The 22,439-nt window shown below is 42.9% G+C and overlaps 1 protein-coding gene across 1 annotated transcript in view; it reads right to left on the reverse strand.

Moving 5' to 3' along the window:
- Nucleotides 1-1,161: 1,161 nt before the first annotated feature.
- LOC127060961 (F-BAR domain only protein 2-like) overlaps nucleotides 1,162-22,439 on the reverse strand; it is a 259,614-nt gene continuing 238,336 nt past the window's right edge. The window contains exons 18-23 of the mRNA XM_050986304.1: nucleotides 20,261-20,416; nucleotides 17,608-17,740; nucleotides 16,405-16,604; nucleotides 14,093-14,157; nucleotides 5,613-5,777; nucleotides 1,162-1,166 (exon numbers count right to left, since the gene is read on the reverse strand). Coding sequence (XP_050842261.1) covers nucleotides 1,162-1,166; nucleotides 5,613-5,777; nucleotides 14,093-14,157; nucleotides 16,405-16,604; nucleotides 17,608-17,740; nucleotides 20,261-20,416 — 724 coding nt within the window. The remainder of the gene's footprint in view (nucleotides 1,167-5,612; nucleotides 5,778-14,092; nucleotides 14,158-16,404; nucleotides 16,605-17,607; nucleotides 17,741-20,260; nucleotides 20,417-22,439) is intronic.

Raw genomic sequence — 22,439 nt, forward strand, 5'->3', positions numbered from 1 at the left:
AATTGAAGAGAGCAAACTGTGAGGATGGGACTTCATAATCTGAAGTTGTAATTAGACAATTGACTCCAATATGTAAATGGACCAAAATTTATGAAAGTGTGAAAACTCACGACAGATCATCCATCCTGCATCCATCTTGGGTCCATCTTGGGCAGAGCCATGCCTGGGCTCTTGTACTGCCCAAGGTGTATCCTTTAGAAGCCTTTCAACAAATACCTACTTTATTCCTTTAACTCTTTCTAAAGTTACAGGTAGGCTCTTTAGGCATCATGGTCACACTTAGAGTTGTGGTCAACAGCTCGATGTCAGAGTGGAGACCAGTGATGAATGGTGTCCTCAGGGGTCAGTGTTGGGACTGGTTCTGTTTAACATATGTGTCAGTGGCATGGACAATGGGATTGAGTGCATCCTCAGCAGGTTTGCCAATGACACTGAGCTGTGTGGTGCAGTTGACATGCTGGAGGGAAAGGATGCCATTCAGAGGAACCTGGACTGGACTGAGAGCTGGATCTGTGTCAACCTCATGAAGTTCAACAAGGTGAAATGCAAGGGCCTGAACCTGAGTCAGGACAATCCCAAGCACAAGTACAGACTGGGTGGAGAATGGATAGAGAGCAGCCCTGAGGAGAAGGACTTAGGGGATTTTGATTGATAACAAGCTCAACATGTATAACAGAGCATTGCCCCTCGCCACAAGAGCTTATCTGTTGTTTGTTAGCTGGTGCAATAACTCAGGGCATCTCACTCTCACATGAGCCTCACATGAGACTTGATGAAATAACTCACTTGTCACCATGATATTTTCTGAAAAATCCCTTTGCCAGGATTTTTCTCCTGAGAAGCTGAGAAGCCTCAGAAAAGAAATGTAAACAGTAATTATCTGATTGCTTGGAATGTGGTCTGAAGGTTGCTTACCAACAGGTGCATCTTTGATTAGTTCCATGTGAATTGTTTTTAATTAATGACCAATCCCAGTCCAGCTGTGTCAGACTCTCTGGTCTGTCACAGGTTTTTATTATCATTCTTGTTTAGCCTTCTGATGTCTCCTTTCTCTTTCTTTAGTATAGTTTTAGTATATATAATTTCTTTTAATATAATACAATATCATAAAATAATAAATCAGCCCTCTGAGAACTTTGAGTCAGATTCTCATCTCTCACTTCATCCTGGGGACCCCCACAACACCACAACACTCAATCAGGACAGTTTGCCTTGAAGTGAGTTATTTTGGTGCCATGGAATGGATGCTTTCAGCTCACAGTAAACATCTTGCTGTGAAAGTGAGATGTGGAAAGATAAGTTGGAATTTCTGACTGACAGACATTCCATTTTACAAACTATAAAAGCAACACCAAACTTTGACAGAGAAGAAGTCTTCTGCACATTCCCTGGAAATGCGTGGGGCCTTTTCCCCAACGTTTGGGACTCCAGCCTTGCAGTTACTCTTCCAGAGGTTGAGTGAAAGGACTGTGTGTTCACTATTGTAATTTTGGTGGTAAATTACACTGACTCCTAATCTATACTATTTCATTGCTAGCTTTAATATAGATACCTCGTCATGCGCTGTTATATGTAATATACTAGTAGTTCTTTTTGGTTTTATACTGTGCAGTAAGTAACTCTGTTTAAGGCCTCTTCTCTGTCATCTCCTGTCTATTCAATAAATAACTCATTTTATAACAGACCAAATTGGCCATTCTTAGAACTTGCAAGCTGGAGCGGTTTAGGTGCAGGCCACCTAAATTTAAGATACTGCCAAAAATCTGAGCCTAAGGCAGGGCTTGTCTGAAGCTCCCACTCTATCCATAACAATGTGACCTGGCAATGTGCATGTGGAACAAAGCCAACCGTGTTCTGGGCTGCATCAAAAGCAGCGTGGCCAGGAGGTTGAGGGAGGTGGTTCTCCCTCTCTACTCTGCCATTGTGAGACCCTACCTGGAGTACAGCATCCAGCTCTGGGGTCTCCAACATAAGGATGTGGACCTGCTGGTCAGAGTCCAGAGAAGGGCCAGGAAGATGGTCAGAGGGCTGGAGTGTGGATGTGACAGCCTGGTCAGAGAGCAAGAAAACTAGATAAGTTTTCCCAGAATCAGCTTGTGAGACTTTAGGGAGTTGAAGATTAACAATGATAGCTTATTATTATAAACAACCTGCAGGTGGTGTTTTCCTACTCTCTGTTTTCTTGTTTTTCTCGAAGATTGTTTATAAGAAAGGCATTTTGTTAATTAGCCAATCAGGTGAAATGTATTGATTAATTGACCAACCAGGTCTATCTGTATCGGAACAATGTATAAAAGAGGGTCTGAAGTAAAGATGCACTATGCTGTGCAAACCAGCCTTCTGGTGAGTCTGTGTAGTTTCTTACTCACTGTGACACTGGAGCACCTCTGCTATGGAGACAGGTTGAGAGAGCTGGGGCTGTTCAGCGTGGAGAAGAGAAGGCTTTGGGGAAACTTTATAGAACCTTCCAGTACCTAAAGGGGCTAAAGAGAGATAGAGAGGGACTATGGACAAGGGCATGGAGTGATAGGACAAAGGGGAATGGCTTCAAATTGCCAGAGGACAGGTTTAGATTAGATATTAGGAAGAAATTCTTTACTCTGAGCATGGTGAGACAGTGAAATAGGTTGCCCAGAATTGTTGTGGATGCCCCACTCCTGGAAGTGTACAAGGCCAGACTTTGAGCAACCTGATCTAGTCAGCCCCATCCAACCTGGCCTTGAATGTTATAGTGTCTACCATCCTCATGGTAAAAACTTTCTTCCTTCTATCTAGTCTGAATCTACTCTGCTTTAATTTAAAAACATTACCCCTTGTCCTATTGACACAGGCCCAACTAAAAGGTCTGTCCCAATCCCTCTTATAACTCCCCTTGAAACACTCAAAGGCCACAATAAGGTCTCCCCAGAGCCTTCTCTTTTCCAGGTTGAATAACCACAAGTCTCTCAGCCTGTCTTCATAGCAGAGGGGCTCCAGCCCTCTGATCATTCCTGTTGCCCTTCTCTGGATCTGCTCCAACAGGTCTGTGTCTTTCCTGTTCTGATTAGCTCTACTACTTATCACTTACAAATCAATTAAGACCTTAAAAATGTTCAATACAGTCATAGTTTTGTTCTATCATTGCCTAAAGCTTTTTGGGACTGACTGAAAGTATAAGCAATATAAAATGGTATTTAAATTATATATTACATGTTTATTATGGCGCAATTTTTTTCAAAATTTGTTTTATGAAAAATTCAAAGTATTTACAATTTTTGTAAGATCAACTTGTGTGCTGTAATTTACAGTCCAATGTACTAAGAATCCCTAAAAATTCAGGTATTTTAAAGCTTTGTTTACAAATTAATTTTCTTAGGAGGCAGCTAAAAAGGATAGTGCTGTATACAGAAGCAAGAACCAGCTTGCTACATATGGTTTTCTTATCAGACACATGTACTTTCTACATTGTTTTAAAATTTCTTTACAAAAAAGTCTATATAAACTTGTATGGCTTCAAAATTGTAACTTGCACCCAATGCAAATATATTTATAATCACCTAGTTGAAAAGGGCTGAAACAGAACTGCTTTATTTAATTAAGAAATGAAAACAATACTTGACTAAAACCAGCAATACAAATTTGGGGTTTCATTAATAAAATATTGTCATGTTAAATATGGTTTGTTTGCAAAGCAGATTACAATTACGATTTCAGTAAAATAGCCGTGCCATTTTATATGAGTTAGAAACTTGCCATTCCATAAGATTAGCAAGTTAAGAGCCAAATATACTCTTCCAATCAAATCTACAGTACAGTATGTGCTTAATGCTAATAATGGAACTCTTATCTGCAAAAGTGTGTAGTATACATTAGAATTTATGTAGCCTCTACACAGCTTAATTTTTTGCAAAGTTTCAGCAGTCCAGTTCATTACTGGTTTTGCGTGAATTAGTTGAAGCAAATTTTATTGTTTTAATAGAAAAATTGAAATATACTGGTATTCAAAATGATCATATAAAATTCCCACTTGTAGGTTACTGAATTATTTTGACCCAATACTTTTGATTTCATCATAAAAAACCCCACTTGATAATAAACACGCATTAAAGATTTTCTAAATTAGTGACTTGCTTTAAAATGCATCATTTATGCATCACTTCCTTGTGCTAAGGCTGTGGCAAGCAGATTAGATGCCAATACAAATACTAAAGTTGGTGGATTTAGATAAAAAATTAAGCTAATAGAAATGACAGTACTTGACATCTTGCTGCTGTAAAATACCCTTCTAAAATGCTATTTCTCCCAAAGTATTATGTTTGCATTCGCATCACAGAACCCTCAAAGCACTTAAATGCCAAAGGCTTGCAGTCCAAGTAAAAGGAAATGCTCTTTGCTTTTACCATCTTCTGTGATTTTTCAGGATTTTCATCTTCAGTGACATTAAAGTTACTATCTCAGAGTTTCAAAGTCCTGTATGGTGCATCTCCCTTTACTACAGCTGCATTTATTGAACTACCCCATGAGGAAGTAAACCAGTATTTTAAACCTCTTTTAAAATAACCTCTAGTTTTGCAAATCTGCTTTCTAAATCCCAGTAAAAGGAATTTTTATAAAGTTCTATCTATTATACAAACACTGTGCTTTCTTGCTGAAGAGCCAAAATTTGAAAAAGGAATTGAATCATGTAAACAACAAAGTGGATAGGCACAGTTGTTTCTTTAAAGGCACAAATGTTATTCAATTCATATAAAAAATATTTAAATCTACGGGATTAATTCAAACAATCACAACACCCAAAAAATTTTCTAGCTGCAGAAGTAAATCCCTTCTGTCTTTTACAACTTTTGTAACACACTGCACTTTGGAAAAAAACCCTATATAATAATATACGATACACAGGCAGTAAATTAAATTTTTTTTTACACTTCTCGAATTCAGCTGGCCCGAGTGGATAGAAAAACTGTGAGACTTTGCCTCTGCTTTTTTTTCAAACTGGCAGTTGAAGAATCTGAAAAATTAATATTGCTTATGGAAAAATGAAATATTTCTTACTTGCTATCCCATATTTTTAGGTTAATGTTTACAGTATAACATAGAATTTCATACTTTCATTACAACTACTGATTATTATTTTGACTTCAAATATAAATTTATTCAGGATCATTTACAGACAATGTTAAAGTTAATTTCAGTGCTATTATAAAGTAATAAAAAGTTTGCAAAATTACTTTTAAAAGTACATTTTCTGTTCTGATGATTAAACCTCAGAGTAGATCAACATTTAAAAAAAAATTAATGCATGTTAAAATGATGTTTGAAAAGTAGAGAGGGCAGAGCAAGCTTCTTGTACTCCTTTGATGCAACGACTTCCACATGTTAATCAGCAGTCTGCCATATACCATCCTGAAAAATAAAGGTAGGATTTTTGCAATTGGTAGATAAACCAGATTTTTTCAGTATTTTTCTGCAAGCAATTTGACTAACTACAGAAAACAAAAAAAGTAAAACAGTTTTCAGCCACATTTTTGAGGAAAAGTAATTATTTATGCATCACTTAATAAAGAGTTTCATAATGTACAATTTAACACTATATATCATATTAATTTGAATATGTAAGCACATCAGTGTCTTACCAGAGGCAAATCTCTTCTTAAGGAGGGAAAGTCGATAGCCAGTGCGTATTAGCTCTACATCTATTCCTGAAAGGGTGCTTCCTTCACTAATGAATTGCACTGCAAGTGTTGCTAGTTTACTGGGTCCTTCTGAAAGTTCAAATTTTGCTCTGAGTGATCCAGAACCTATAAAAATAACAAAACTGAAAGGCTAGTTTGTCGCCCTGATTTTCTAATATTTTCTAAGCCTTCTGATGTTTACCTCCTTGTGGAGAACTTTCTCACACACTTTCTGTAGATAACACATTGTTTTGCATTCCTTTATGGAGGAGGAGAAACTTGATGGACTGTTAGTTTGTCCAGTGTCATTGGAGAGGTGGCACTGTCACCCTCCAATCCACTGTCACTTTTGGAAAACTAAAAATATTGGGGTCAGTAAATAAACTCTCTCTTTTGCTCTTCACCTCGGAGCAAGGGTGTGCGTCTGTTTCTTTCGTGTCCGGTTGCGACATCTGGTGACTGCCGAAGTGTACTGCAGCCTAGGCTGAGACACGAGTCGGCTTGCGGTGAGGCCGTGCCGTTCTCCCAACCCCCACCCCCCCTTGGTGCTTTGCCTGTTGTTCTTGTGGTGATGGCTCCCTCTATGACTTACGAGGAAGAGTCTTTCGTTTTGGACATCTGGAGGGATGTCCTGGAGGTGAGGCAGATCCCTGGTTCTTGGGGGGAGTTTATGAAACTCTATTCGTGGGCCAGGGAACAGGGGTTCCTTTCGGACCCTGGGCGGGCATTCTCCAGGTAGGAATGGTCTCTTCTGGGCGCCCGCCTCCGGGATGTCCTTCTTGACGATTGCACCGTGGAGGCGGTGCCACTGCTGGTGCAGTGGAAAAGGTGTATGATGGTTTGGCGGGGGTCTGGTTTTTCTAGCCCTCGGAGCTCCCTGGGAAGCCCAACTCTCTCGGTGGCGGACGAGGGGAAGTTTGAGTTTCTGTCTGATGTGGACCCCCCCACCCCGCTCCGGGACGAATCCGGCCCGGAGGACGGTGATTCCTCCCCCGGGGCGGATTGGGCTCCCGGCCAGCTGGCCCCGAGTCCGGGGGGGAGGAGCCTTGCGGGCGCCGGAACCCCCCATAGAGTCGGCAGGCCGCCCCCGTTCCGCTTCGCCCCGCGGGGGCGGCGGGGCAGGTGGAGCGCCGCCTTCTCTTTGTGCTTTTCTGGCGCTTGGCGGTGGCGGGGAGTCTCTGGGGCAGCCCCAGCCTTTGCTCGAGCCTGATTCTGTGACGACTCTTTGTCCGAATGGCGGCGTTTCCACAAAATTCTCCCTGGGTGCGGTGGAGGCGGGTTCGCCCGCCTCCGAGCCGGACTCGCCGGTTGGGGGGGCGCCATCGCCCGTTTCTGGGCCTGCGCAGTTGGTGGAGGCAGCCGGGGCCGAGGAGTCAGTCGGTGCTCCGTCGGACCCAGCCCCGGGGGCCGGGCGACCTGCCCCCCTCCGCTCAGCGGGGCCAGTGCCCGCTGTAGCGTCTTGCGTCTCGGATTGGTCTCTCATCAGGAGCCTGCCGGGCTTCATGGTGCCGCCCCGCGGTGATGGGGTTTCGCCCACCGTGCCTCTCTTGGCCCCCCCCCCGACCCCCCCCGTCCGGGGACAGGGACCCCGAGCTGATCTCATTTCGGTCCGTCCCGGCTCCGTGGGCCGTGCCGGCCCCGGCGTCTGCCGCGGCCCCCCCCCGCCAGAGCTGCGGCACGACAGGGCGCTGACGTATTCACCTTTAGCGCGACTGCTGGCACGGATGGCGGGAGGCCGGTGGGTCTGAGGGGCCATGGCTCCTCCCCGTCGAACCTGTGGACGCTCCCCCCGTGCCAGGTGACCGTGCGTCCAAAGGAGCCTGGCCGTTTCTGGTGGGAATGTAAGTCTAAGACCGACGAGATGCGTGAGCCTGCCTCCTTGCGGCATCTGCGGGGTCGCGGAGGGGGCCCCTCTGGCTCCGCTGGTGCTGTGGGGGGTGCAGGGATGAATGGTTCTCGGCTGGCTCCTAGCCAGGCATCTGCTCTTGTCCCTGCGCGGCCCACGGACCGGGGCGCAGCAGGAGCTGCGGCTTCGTCAGGGGGTCTCCAGGCTTTCCCTGTGATCATGGGTATCACTCATAGCACCCATGAACCTGTTTCTTATAAGCTGGAGAAGGAACTTCGTGATGCAGTTACTCAGCATGGTGTGGGGTCTGCCAAAGTTATGCAGATTCTCCGGAGGGTTGCTAGGGACGTGCTGACGCCTTCCGATCTCCGTGCTGTGGCTCATTCCCTTTTTGACCCGGTGCAGTACGGTGTTTTTAAAACCAAATGGGCTCGTTTGGTGGCCCTCCAAGTGGCACAGAATGCCGAGCTGGGACAGCAGGATCCCAGGTGTGCGGCTGTGCCTGAAATGCTGTTGGGCACGGGACCCTATGAGGACCCTCAGGGGCAGGCTGGATTTCACCCCCTTGTGCTCTATCAATGCAACTCGGTGGGCATGGCAGCGATTGTTCAGACCCTGGAGATGATTGCTCCAAGGCAGGTATTCGCAACCATTGTCCAGGGGCCTGATGAGCCGTTCATGACATTTGCAGCAAAGCTGACTGCAGCTGTGGAGAGGCAGGTGCCAGATCCTTTGGAGAGGAAGGTTGTGATTGCAAACCTTGTGAGGTGTAATTGCAATGATGATTGTCGGAGGACCATAACGGCTCTGCCTGGGGTTCCTTCCAGCTTTGAGATGGCAGAGGCCTGCACAAACCTCGTTCCCACGGGTCAGAAGTTTGCTACTGTGGCTACCACGGCGCAGCCAGTTTGGGCAGCACCACAGGGCAGGTGGCCACAGCATGCACAGGGAATGCACAGGCTGGCAAGAAGCGGGGGAAGAAGACACAGAAGGCAAAATTTCCCATGTTCTTGTGCAGTCGGTGCGGTAGGCCTAATCATATGTCCAATGTTTGCAAGGCGACTGTTCATGTTAATGGCCAGGCTTTAACGAGCTCGGGAAACATGAAGCCGAGCGCACGGAGGGGATGCGCCGAGACAGAAGCCTCCCCCTAGACCCCGGAGCCAATGCAGGTCTGCTTTGCCAGCTTGCAGCCAGCACCCGCGGATCCGCAGGCGTGGATGTCTGCACCGCAGCAACAGTCGTTGTAGAATCTGGCAAGATACACAAGGTTCCCCTGGATGCCTTTGGTCCCCTGGGTGGGGGCATGAGTGCTCTCCTGATGGGGAGGTCTAGTGCCACTCTCCAGGGCATCATTGTGCACCTGGGGCTCATTGATGCAGATTTCACGGGGCAGATTTGCGCCATGGTCTCCACACCCACCCCCCCGTTACAATCCCGAAAGGGACGTGACTTGCTCAACTTGTGCCCTTTAAGTCCTCTGTTTGCAGGACGTCTGACCGGTCACGTGGAGCTGGCGGCTTTGGATCCACTGGGCCGCCCCAAGTTCACTGGACTGCTGTCCTGACCAAGGACCGTCCCGAGATGCTGTGCACCATGTCCATCCCTGGTGTGACACTGTCGGAGATCCACCTCCGCGGGCTTCTTGACAGTGGTGCTGATGTCACGGTTCTCTCCCTCGACACCTGGCCCCCGGAATGGCCCCTGAATCCGGTGGAGGCGTCGGTCACAGGACTGGGAGGGACGGCGCGGTGCTACGTGAGCCAGCGGCCTGTGCTGGTTGTGAACCCGGAGGGACAACAGGCCTGGATTAGGCCTCATGTTACTTCTACTCCTGCCAATCTCTGGGGGAGGGATGTTTTGTCCGCCTGGGGGGTGCGTATCGGGACGGATTTTTGATGGGGGCCACTGCGATGAAGGGCGCGGAGTGTCCTACGCCTCCTATACGGTGGCTGGTGGACAAGCCTGTTTGGGAAAACCAGTGGCCCCTCCCTGACGAAAAATTGGTCGCCCTTCGAACTTTGGTGCAGGAGCAGTTGGACCAGGGTCATCTGGAGCCTTCTACCAGTCCCTGGAACACTCCTGTCTTCTGCATCAGAAAGAAGTCTGGGAAATGGAGGTTGTTGCAAGACCTCCGAAAGGTCAATGCTGTGATGGAAGGTATGGGAACATTGCAGGTGGGCATGCCATCGCCTACCATGCTTCCCGCAGACTGGCCGGTCCTCATTGTGGATCTGAAGGATTGTTTCTTTACAGTCCCTTTGCATCCCAATGACAGACCAAAATTCGCCTTCTCGGTGCCAGCGATCAACAACGCTGAGCCCGCACAGAGATATCAATGGAGGACTTTGCCCCAGGGCATGCGAAATTCTCCGGCCATATGCCAATGGTATGTGGCCCGTGCCTTGTCTGGAGTTCGCAAGCAGTTTCCTGATGCACGTCTGTATCATTATATGGACGACATTTTGGTGGCTGCGTCCACCCAAGATGAGCTGCTGAGGATTCAGCCTCAGTTGCTCGATGCTCTGCATACTCATGGACTGCAGGTGGCTCCAGAAAAGGTTCAACAACAACCGCCTTGGAAATATTTGGGGGTCAAAATCCTGGAGCGGACAATCTGTCACCAGGAGGTGCAATTTGTGCAATCTGTGAAGACACTGAACGATGCTCAGAAATTGGTGGGTGTCATCACTTGGTTACGTCCGTACCTGGGACTAACCGACGCACAGCTGTCTCCACTGTATGATTTGTTGAAAGGAGACTCTGACCTAAGGTCACCTCGCACATTGACCCCTGAGGCGCGTGAGGCGCTGCAGGTGGTTCAGCGAGCTGTTTCGGCTTGCCAAGTTTATCGCATTGATCCCTCCGTTGATGTCACTGTGTTTATCACCACTCCAGATTCGCATCCCACAGGCATCATTGGCCAATGGAGTGACAAATGGCCCGACGCCTTGCACATTTTGGAATGGGTTTTCCTGCCCCATCAGCCGCAGAAGACGGCAACTGCATTGTTTGAGCTGATTGCTCGCTTGATAATCAAATGCCGACAACGGTGTTTGCAATTGATGGGTGCGGATCCCGCAAAGATCATACTCCCGGTACCCCGGGAAGATTTTGACTGGAGCTTTGCAAACAGTGTGTCCCTGCAGAGCGCTCTGGAAAATTTTTCAGGGCAGATCACTTATCATCTGCCCAGCCATAGGCTATTACACGTGGTAAAGTCCACACAGATCTCTTTGCGGCCCAAAAATAGTCAGGAACCCGTGCAAGGACCCACCGTCTTCACTGACGGTTCAGGGAAAACAGGAAAGGCCATTGTTACCTGGAGGGACGGATCTGAGTGGCAGGTTCTGGAAGGCCATGAGGATGGGTCAGCCCAATTGGTTGAGTTGAGGGCTGCTGTCATGGCGTTTGAGAAATTTTCCCAGGAACCTTTCAACTTGGTCACGGATTCCGCCTATGTGGCCGACATCGCACAGCGGTTGGGTCATTCGGTGTTGAAGGAGGTCAGTAATCCTGCCTTGTTTCAGTTACTGAAGACCTTGTGGTGTGCCATTCAGGCCAGGGTTCATCCGTTCTATGTTCTGCATGTGAGGAGTCACACCAATTTGCCAGGATTTATAGTGGAAGGTAACGCGAGGGCTGACAAGTTAGCTAACCCAGCGTGGGTGGCGCCTCAGCCTGATACACTCGCGCAGGCCAAGGCATCACATGGGTTTTTCCACCAAAACGCACATACCCTGCAAAAGCAGTTTCAGCTGACGCCAACTGAGGCTCGTGACATTGTTGAGTCATGTGATGACTGCCACGCACTTGCTCCGCCTTTGCCGGCAGGGGTAAACCCCAGAGGCCTTAGGGCCTTGGAGCTTTGGCAGACCGATGTCACCCAGATTGCTGAGTTTGGCTGGCTCAAGTATGTGCATGTCATGGTGGACACGTTCTCCTCTGCCATGTGGGCTTCTGCTCACACTGGGGAGAAAGCCCGTGATGTCATTGCCCACTGGAGGCAGGCCTTTGCTGTTCTGGGCATACCTTCTGCTGTGAAAACCGACAATGGTCCTGCTTACGCATCTCAAAAGGTGCGGCAGTTCCTGCAGTTGTGGGGTGTTTCACACAAGTTCGGTATCCCTCATTCTCCAACTGGTCAAGCGATTGTGGAACGTGCTCATGGTACGCTGAAGCAGGTTCTTCAAAAACAAAAACGGGGAATGCAGGGTGAAACCCCGCACAGTCGGTTGGCAAAAGCTTTGTGTACAATCAATCATCTCACTGTGCCGCAGAACTCAAATAACCCTGTCATTTTGAACCATCATCTCTCGTTGCAGGCTGCGGACAAGACACATCAGCCTCGAGTGAAGGTTCGGGTGCGTAATTTAGTCACCAAACAGTGGGAAGGTCCCTATGACCTTATCGCTTCGGGGCGCGGGTATGCTTGTGTATCCACAGATACTGGGGTACACTGGGTACCATCGAAGTGTGTTCGCCCTGACCTGCGACCGCAGAGACAGAACCCGGCCGACGGGCAACATGGAAACCGTGACCAACCTGAAAGGCATCAAGTGGGTGAATCATTGGGTGATGACTCAGATGCAGACGACGTGGGTGATCACTCCGATGATTCTTTCACAAATGGACACTGAACATTGTTCATATTTCCCTTTGCACATTATTCACCTCCTTTTTTCCTTTTTTTCTTTTTAAACGGAAAAGGGTGAGATGTCGCCCTGATTTTCTAATATTTTCTAAGCCTTCTGATGTTTACCTCCTTGTGGAGAACTTTCTCACACACTTTCTGTAGATAACACATTGTTTTGCATTCCTTTATGGAGGAGGAGAAACTTGATGGACTGTGAGTTTGTCCAGTGTCATTGGAGAGGTGGCACTGTCACCCTCCAATCCACTGTCACTTTTGGAAAACTATAAATATTGGGGTCAGGAAATAAACTCTCTCTTTTTGCTCTTCACCTCGGAGCAAGGTGTGCGTCTGTTTCTTTTGTGTCCGGTTGCGACACTAGTTGTTTTTCAAGACTAAGGTGATCTCCCAGAATTTTTTGTAGTAAGGAGCAGAACTAACATGGTGATCTTTAAGAGCTATTCCTAGTGGTAGTCCTATATAGATTTTCAGAAGAGATGAGAATACAATTCTCTTTTTCCAATACTCTGTTCAAGACAGTGACTAGTAAATGATTAAGAGGAAAGCAATACACATTTCTACAAGATTATACTCCTAGAAGAATGTATATATCAGGCAGCCTGGTAGTCTCCTATTACATTAAATATCTGCTTGTTCCCTATACTCATTATTTATGCTTCCTGGTTTATCTTGTATGTAGTACTTTTCTTTAGCAGATTTTAAAGTACATTAGAATATTTAAATGCTGTCACAATTTGCCTGGATGAATGCACATGAACAAAACCATTGGAAGAAATGCAGCTGAACAGTAATTTAGCGAGAGTAAATCAATTCTTATTTTTCTAATAAATGCAAGGTTTGATTAAATACATTTCCCAAAAACCAGTTGCTTTTTATAGACAATGGCAAAATTCACTTCAGTGCCATTATAAAGTAGTAATAGTTCAAAATTGCTTTAAGTACACCTTTGTAGTCAATGCAAGACATAAAACCCCCCAACATTATTGTTGGTCTCTTTTTCTAGTTCTTAAACAAGACTCTTCTTTTTCTTGCAAAATATGCTGGGGAAAAAAGAGATTTAAACAATGAATTCATGGAATAGTGCAATTCAAGTATTTTTATTTATTTAAAACAACTAGTCAGTAGGAACTGCTAAGTGAGGAGGAAAGCTAGTAACTGAAATATTACTAGGGTAAAAGCAGGAATTGATGAATGAAATTGTTTTATGCAATGGTTTGTTCTTGGCTTAAAGTCTATTTCTTCAATAGGTCTGTCATAATTTGGATAAATTGGAACTTCTTTTCACTGTAACTTTGGAAACAGATATTCAAGTGTTTAAAAAAAACATTGCACCTGCAATGGCTGCGACATTAACTGGACCTCAGGGAAAGGCAGCTGGGCAGAGGACAACTATTGATACCTTACAAAATGCTATATAAATTACCACTCTGAGCAGATGTACATAGATTTTTTTTCCTGGAGTTCTACATGGTCAAAACAAAAAAATAATAAAAATGTTGGTGAAGAATTGTCTATAGTCAAGTCTATCTCAGTGAAGGACTTTTAGATTTTTTTATTTTCCCCAGTTTTACACTTACCACTTTCTACTTTATCTCAATTGTTAGCATGTGGAAAATCAGAATACAGATATTAAACATATTTCCTTTTCAATAACTGCTCATTTCCAACTAGCACTGATGTAATTATTTCCTTGCCCAGTCTAAACTTTTTAGTGACATTAGCTGCTTTCAAGGGGCTTCACTATTTTGCTTTTTATAATCAGCTAATATTTTTACATCTCACTGTTAATGAAATCTCTCAGGAGGAATTTCATTTAGAAGAAGGTGAACTGATAAACAGGATATGGCAAGTGTAAACAGGCATGAAGGCACAGAGGCTAAAATAATTACCTTTTTACTGCTATCATTTGTCTGTACAAGAAAACAAAAGAGTTCAACTTGCCTCCATTCTCAGACTTCTCTGAAATGCTAGATATTTTCCAATAAGCTTTCATCTGATCTGCATTCCTGTAAAGCAATGGAAGGTTAGTTATAAGCATCGATTTTTAGAATTTCAATTATTTATATTATTTTCCCAGGTTTACACTGGTACCTTACAAACCATGCACCTCTAACCTACATCTCTCAATGGAGGTTTATAAAAATATTTCATAATTTTAAAGTGAGTTTGTGGAAAACTATACAAAGCAAAAAAGAAAACAAAACAGTGTACCTGCATTACCCCTGAGCTTGCAGCAGAGCTCAGACATACATAGCACATTTTTTATACAGTTAACACTGTTTTATGTCCCGGCTGTGGCTCCACAACTCAAAACCCTCTGTGGTCTCAAAAGGTAAGGGCAGGCCAAAAATGCTGGAAGCAGTTTGAAAGCTGTGTCTTTATGCTTCATGATGATCATATGAGGGGGAGCACTATTGTTTGTTCTCCCCTACGTGAGACTCCTGGCTGTGTGAATTTTATTCCATTTCCATTCTAGTAAAACAAGATGGCAGAAGTGACTCAGGGTTTAAGCTAACTTCTGATGCTGTAAAGGGGAAGAAAAGCAAAGGGAACCAAGAACCATAGTCTCTAAGCTGACAGGGCATTTAAACTCTTTTAGCACTTAACAGCTGTTCCATCAAAGGAAAGTGTACAACTTAAAGCTGTGAGCAGCATGAAGTGATGATAGGTTTAAAACTGTCTTTGGCATTGGTGTAGCAGGAGTGAAATGCTCACGCAAGTAGCATAGATGGTAGTGGTTACTTGCAGGAGGTCGAATCAGAAAACATTTATTCTTAAAAAAACCCAAAACTCTACCACCCAACCCACTAGAACAAGAGTATAGTAGGAGACCCATCCTAGAGCTGCCTGGGACATGACTGTATTTTTTGGTCTGCTTTCAAGGCTCAAAATTCGAGCCTTGGGTAGTTGCCTAGGTAAAAGAGAGAATACATGGGGCTCAAGTCCCTTACTCTGATGAATCTGAAATGAAATTGTCACTAAGTTTTGAGTCTTTCTAGGTAACACTAAGTGTTCTGAGTGGGCATTCCTGCCCTCACTCAGGTTTCATTACTGAGGGGTTTGTTGAAGAAGCCTGAGCAGGGAGGGGGGACACTGGCTTCACCAAAAGTTCTAGTCAAGTTGGGAAGGCAAGATACTGAACCTGCCTTTGCTCAGAATAAACTTAAGGTGATTTGGTTAAAGGTATTGCTCCCTTGAAATACCAAGTCAAGAAAGATTCCATCTTGACAGGATTTTTTCCACTTAAAATGATATTGTATTACCACTTTGTCCAATTAGCACATTTAAATGTATTGCCTCCAGAAACATCAGAACCTTTCTGATAAATACACCAGGCTTATTTTATTTCTGAACTTTGCTTTATAAGGTAAAGTCGTCTATAGGTAATAAGGTTAACAAAGCCTGACTTTCCAAAACTTGGTATTCTTTGCCCTCTTAACCTTCATGTTGAAATGACCCTCTTGTCCAGGAATCACATTACAGCTGGGCAAGTACCTATGTGCTGCCAAACCATAGGCACAGTTATTGAATTCTGTTCACCTTTTGCTCCAAGTATGTCACATTGCCTAGCCCTGATATCCTCTGCTGTTTTCACAAACTTGTATAAACAATTTTCTGAGATGTCTCACTTTCAATTGCTGCTGTAAATGGTCTGCAGGCTTAGAAGGTGGGGCCAGGTAGGTGTGAGTCATATAATGATCAGCATGACACTTGAACTGAGAGACAGTGCTACTAGGCTCGTGAAGAGCTCCTCATCTACTGAAGTTTGTTTTAAAAATTATTTCAATTATAGGCCAATTTTTAAGCCAGAACCACCAAGAAATATTTTTAAGAACTGCATTTCTTCTAGTCTCTATATAACCTATATATCTTGATATGTTTAATACATACACACAGAGATATATATGGTTTTTAGCCATTAAGATATTTTTGTTTCAAATCATGTTATTTAAATTATCTATCCTTTCTATTGGCAAAAAGAAAGCAAACACTGGAAATTTCAGAAATGCTTGTATTCAGAAATGTTTGTATTATTGCACAGTTGGAATAGGTGCATATAATCTCATTTTAGTCTATGTGAATTGGCTGTACATTATCTGTTTTAGACCAGAAAATGTCCGAAACATCTGATACCATGCATTTTATCAAGAGGAAAAAAAGTATCTGTTTCTTCTGGTGACATTTTTCACGCTGACACTAATGAGTACTCTGAAATTAATTTGAAATAATAAAAAGAAAAGCATTAATATTACCATTTTGCAGGTGGAAGTGATTGCATGTTCTTTACTCCACCATCTACTTGTACCACAACCTGCACATTAGACAGCATACTAGGCACATTCATAGACTCTGGATTATATTTATAATCCATTCGCACATCAGTAGTGCTAGCATTACATTTCCAGTAAGTTGCAAGATTCAAGGGAGTAGACTGGATGCCATTTGAAGATACCTGTAAAAGAATAAACCATGGAAAAGGTCTTAATTAAAATATTCTTATTTCAGCAGAATTAGGAAAAGATGGTAATGAGTGTAAATCCTGAGAAATGACCAACAGAACAATTGAACTCTTTGCCCTTAATCTTAGAATTCTGAAGATTGTTATAGCCTAAAGTAATTCCTGCTGGTTATTTAAAAAAAAAATTTAAATAATTTATAAAAGGTTTAAACTAACTCTGGCCCACAAGGCTCATTCCTGTTCTGGCTTTCATTAGTCAAAACAGTTTTTTTTTTAGTCTTCAACTAGGCCTTATGACACTGACCATCATCCTCTGGGCCTGGCTGTTCAGCTAGTTTTCAATACCCCTTGCTGTCTGCTAATCTAGCCCACACTTCATCAGCTTCTCTATAAGGATGAGTGCCAAAAGCCTTCCTGAAGTCTAGGTAGACAATATCCACTGCTCTCCCCTCATTTACCAGGCCAGTTATTTCATCACAGACAGTTATCAGATTGGTCAAGGATGGCTTACCCTTGGTGAAGCCATGCTGACTACTCTCAATGACCTTCTTGACTAAGTGGTTCCCAGGATGAGTTGTTTCTTTATATTGTGAGAGGTGAGAATATTATGCGTCTCCATATATTACAATTTATTAGTTACAGGATTCAAAAAATATGCAATTACAAAATCAAAATAGAATACAATTACAAACTCAAATCCTGACCAAACCCCCTAAATTCAAGAAAAACTTCATTAACAAATAGTTAAAGTGTTTGAAGCTTACACACATGAATTGGATCAGTGTCAGCAAGCTGAAACAGGTCATGAATGAACAGGGAATGTCATGAAGGCATAACATGAATTCACTCAGCCTTGGCAGAGCCCAGTGATGCACTCAGAACTGGCCTAGATGAGAGATGACAATTCATCTGCATTCAAACAGGCAAGGAACAATTCTTATAATTTCTGTATAGACCGGAGTTCTTTAAAAAATTCCAAAGGGAAAAAAGTGTTTACCTGATACTTTAAAACATCCACATTATAATAGGATGCAGATGGATTGTGCTCTGATAATTTCTTGAGGTAAACAGTTATGGCTTGCATGTTCATCCAAAAATCCTTACTACTAGAGTCACTTTGTGACTGATCACTACAAAGAAAAAGAAAGGTAGGAATCAAAAATCAACACTGAGTTTTATTATTTCTTATGTCTAAAAAATTAAGACTAGATCTTTCCCCTTCTTTATTGTTCCAAGCAAGAATTTGTTCTAATGCTTTATAACACATAATTGTATCTTCCTAAATATTAAGACAAATTAACTGTTTGTTGTAGCTCAAAAAACTTCTCCATCCAGGTGGTTGAGCAGTGAGTTTCCTGCAGTGATGATCTGCTTCACAAGATGGAGTGAATGCCAAATTTGGATTTTACATTTAATAAAAACCAATTTTAATACAGTCAGGTGCCATGAGAATGTGTGGGAGGTGGGAATGAAAGTGGCATTTCAAGAGGAATGTTATCCGATTTGGAATAAATCCTGGAATCATTATTAGCTTTTGTTATGACAGCTTCACTAATGCATTGAATTAAAATTTGTGCTGAATGTGTTACCACATTCACTTATTTATAGTGTAAGCTTTCAAAACATTTTCAGTTAAAACTTTCTCATATACTTATAGCTACATTTAATCTTAGTAACAATTTATTATATAATTTCTATATGTAGCTAAGAGTGTACATGACTACAGAAGCAAAATCCTGGTTGGGAACTACTGGAGCATGAAAAGGTGTTTTGCAACTCAAGACTATTTTCAGTTCTGGTGGCATCAGGTTTATTTTTTAATAAGGATTAAGCTTTTAAGAAAACTGATTCAGAAGCAAAATTCAAATCACTTAAGAATCAGAGCTCCACAGATCATCTGTAGATACATAGAGGAACTACGCCAGATGCCTTGGAGTAGCTACTTAGAACAGAGGATAGAGAGTTAGAGAATAAAGTAGGTATTTATTAAAGGCTTTCAATAGATACACCTTGGGCAGTGCAAAAGCCTCACAGAAGCTACACCTGAGATGGATGATGGTCACGAGTTTTTTGAGGAGATATAAGTTTGGACTATTTGCATATCAGAGGTTAATTGTCCAAGTATAGCTTCAGGTAATGAAGTCACATTTGCCCAGTTTGCACCCCCTCAGTTCACTTTTGTTTATACTTTCTGGGGCCTGAGGCAGATAGTGTCCTTGGTTCTCAGGCCTGGAAAGATTGTTTTGTCTGACCAAAATGTGAAGAGAGCTTACTAACACTTTATATGCAGTTCAGAGTTATACACTAATGCAGTACAGGATCTGAAAAATATAAAACCTAAAACTGAAGGCATCACACCAATCCCCAAGGAGGCATGCAGAAAGTGCATGCAGAATGAAAGCTGAAAAGAAGCACCTGGAACACAATAAATATGACTGCAATGGGTTGAATGTGCCAGAACAGTTATTTACATACCAGTAGCCTGTCCAATTTACTTAGAATTTGGTTCTCAATACAGTGTTGCCATTCATGCAATTTCCATTTTCAGTAAAATATATAGATAAACACTTATAACAGAGGCCTTCCAAAATGTAAACAAATGAAACCAGTAGCAAAATCCTTCTGTTTTCTCCTTCAGAATTTCTGACGTCTCCACAAGTATCAGTCACATTAAAAAGTTTCATCTCTATAAATACTAAGCAAATGATAGTCATTGCAGTATATGAAATGTCAAATTATCACCATATAGGTTTAATTTCATAACTATCCAGTACATGCATTGTTTCTATTTAGAGGTGAAGTGTTACAATACTCAGAAAAGAATACTAGACATTTTCCCTTTTTTCCAAAATATAATTTTTCAGTAGAATTCACTGTCAGATACAGCTCTTCTAACATTTCAGTTATAAACTGTCATGTCAAAGAATAAATTTAATTTTGTAAGAATCATTCCTTACATTAAGTATGAATTACCACAATAAAATTAATACAAAAGAATGGATACATGTGGTTTGATTGTTTCAAATAATTTTTCCAATAAATGAAATGGAAAGTGCTCAGCTGAAACAGATATCCCAAACAATTACTTTATTATTCTACTCAACCAGCAGCTTTTCTTCTTAAAAATTCTCCTAAGCATGCTGCTATACACTTGAGAGGTACGGTTTTGTAATGGATCTGATCTACCACAGAAATGATACACTTTAAAACCTATGCTAATAACTGACAAATGAAACCATTGTTATTATTGTATAAAGAAACCCATATGACAATGTGTCCTATTTTTGGCAATTTTTCTCTGTAGTTATATTAGTTATATTGTTCATATAGTTTGATTAGAAAAATGGTTTTTGTTTGGTTGTTTTAAAAAAGTTTCTTAAACCATTTTATTTATTCAATGTGTGTAAAAACACAGCTAAAATTAAAAACTATATTTGTTTCCTGTTATATTCAGCATAAGTTTCAAGTCCAGTAATCCCTGAAATTTTTAATGGTAGCAGTGAAAAAAAAATGAGCTAAACAAGATTAATTCAGAAAATTAAGTTATGTGTAAGCAAATCAAGATTGTAGAGAATTCTGATTTACATATACAAAAATTCACATTTTAAAATTCATGTATTTTACTATTATATTAAATTAAAATACAAAACCTGTATACAAGTTGTGCATTTGGAAGAATGTGCTCTAGTTTGCTTGTGTTTTTTACCCTGAAGCAGAGCACTGCTGGAGATGGGTTGCTGGTAAAGACTTTAAGAATCCCACTTGGGAATGATAATGTCATATCACCAGTGATCTTCACAATACATCTAGAAGAGAATGAAAACATCAATTTTATTGCAACTCATTAACTGCCTAGTTTTAATATTAATTTTAAATCAATCATACTTTTGCAATCTGATGAGCTGATTTCAAAGCAGAAAATAGGCAGACCTGGCAGTGTGCACTTGCAGCCCAGAAAGCCAACTGTATCCTGGGCTTCATCAAAAAAGGCATGACCAGCAGGTCGTGGGAGATGATTCTGCCCCTCTACTCCACTCTTGTGAGACCCCATCTGAGAACTGCATATAGTTCTGTGGCCCCCAACACAAGAAAGATGTGGACCTGTTGGAGCGAGCCCAGAAGAGGCCATGAAGATGCTCTGAGGGCTGGAGCACCTTTGCTATGAAGACAGGCTGAGAGTTGGGGCTGTTCAGCCTGGAGAAGAGAAGTCTCTGGAGAGACCTTATAGCACCTTCCAGTACCTGAAGGGGTTCCAAGAGAGCTGGAGAGAAACATTTTGCATGATCATGTAGTGATAGGAGAAGGGGGAATGGTCTTAAGTTGAAGGAGGGTAAGTTTAGGTTAGATATTAAGAAGAAATTCATTACTGTCAGGGTGGTGAGGCACTGGAACTGGTTGCCCAGAGAGGTTGCAGACTCCTCACCGCTGGAGGTGTTAAAGGCCAGACTGGATGGGGCTCTGAATAACCTGGTCTAGTGGAAGATGTCCCTGCCCATGGCAGGGGAGTTAAAACTAGATGATCAGTTTTTTCAAATATCTTAATGTCAAAAGAGTACAGAAATAATATCACCTTGTTACAGGATGATGGTGGTCACCTCACAAACAGGGACATGGACAAGGCAGAGGTGTTTAACACTTAAGACACTGATGATGGACCAAGGCAGTCTCAGTGCCCTGAGCTGAAGGACCATGACTGCAAGAATTATCAACTCCCAGTTGACCCTGAACTTGCATGGGATCTGCTGCTCCAGCTGGATCCCTATGAATCTATGGGGCCTGATGGGATTCATTTGAGAATCCTCAAAGAGTTGGCTGATGTCATCGCAAAGCCTCTCTTGGTGATTTTTGAGTGCTCTTGGGAATCTGGAGAGGTCTCATCTGACTGAAGGCTGGATAACATTGTCCTGATTTTCAAGAAGGGCTAGGAGGAGGACCCCAGAAACTACAGGCCTGTCAGTCTCACTCCAGTACCTGGTAAAATCATGGAAAAGATTGTTCTGGGAGGTATTGAAAAACAGTGGGAGACCAATGCAGTCATCGGTCACAGCCAGCACGGCTTCATGAGAGGAAAGTCCTGCTTGTCAAACCTGATTTCCTTCTATGGCAAAGGAACCGACCTAGTTGATCCAGGAAAGCCAGTAGATATAATCTTTTTGGACTTCAAGCAAAGCTTTTGATGCAGTCTCTCACAGGATCATTCTGCACAAAATGTCCAGCACACATCTGGATAACCATGTTATGCAATGGGTGAGCAACTGGCTCATGGGTCAGGCGCAAAAGGTTTTAGTAAATGAGGTAACATCAGTCTGGTGACTGGTCACTAGTGAGGTTCCACAGGGCTGTGTCCTCAGCCCAGTTCTCTTCAGCATCTTCATTAACAACCAGGACATAGGACTCAAAGGAATACTAAGTAAATTTGCCAACAACACTAAATTGGGAAGAGCTGTCAACTCCTTTGAAGGCAGAGAGACCTTGACAAATTAGAGAGATGGGCAATCACCAACTGTATGAATTTTAACAAGGGCAAATGCTGGATTCTGCACGTAGAATGGGGCAACCCTGGTTTGGTGTATACACTTGGGAATGAGATGCAGGAGAGCAGCACCACAGAAAGGGACCTGGGAGTCCTGCTCTATGGCAAGTTGAATGAGTCAACAGTGTCCTGGCAGCCAGGACGGCCAACCGTGTCTTGAGGTGCATCAAGCACAGCATTGACAGCCAGTCAAGGAAGGGCATTGTCCCATTCTGCTCTGCACTGGTGTGGCCTCACCTTGAGACCTGTGTGCAGCTTTGGGTGTCACAATATAAGAAAGACATTAAGCTATAAGA

The sequence above is a fragment of the Serinus canaria genome, chromosome W, assembly GCF_022539315.1.
Source record: "Serinus canaria isolate serCan28SL12 chromosome W, serCan2020, whole genome shotgun sequence".
NCBI lineage: Eukaryota > Metazoa > Chordata > Aves > Passeriformes > Fringillidae > Serinus > Serinus canaria.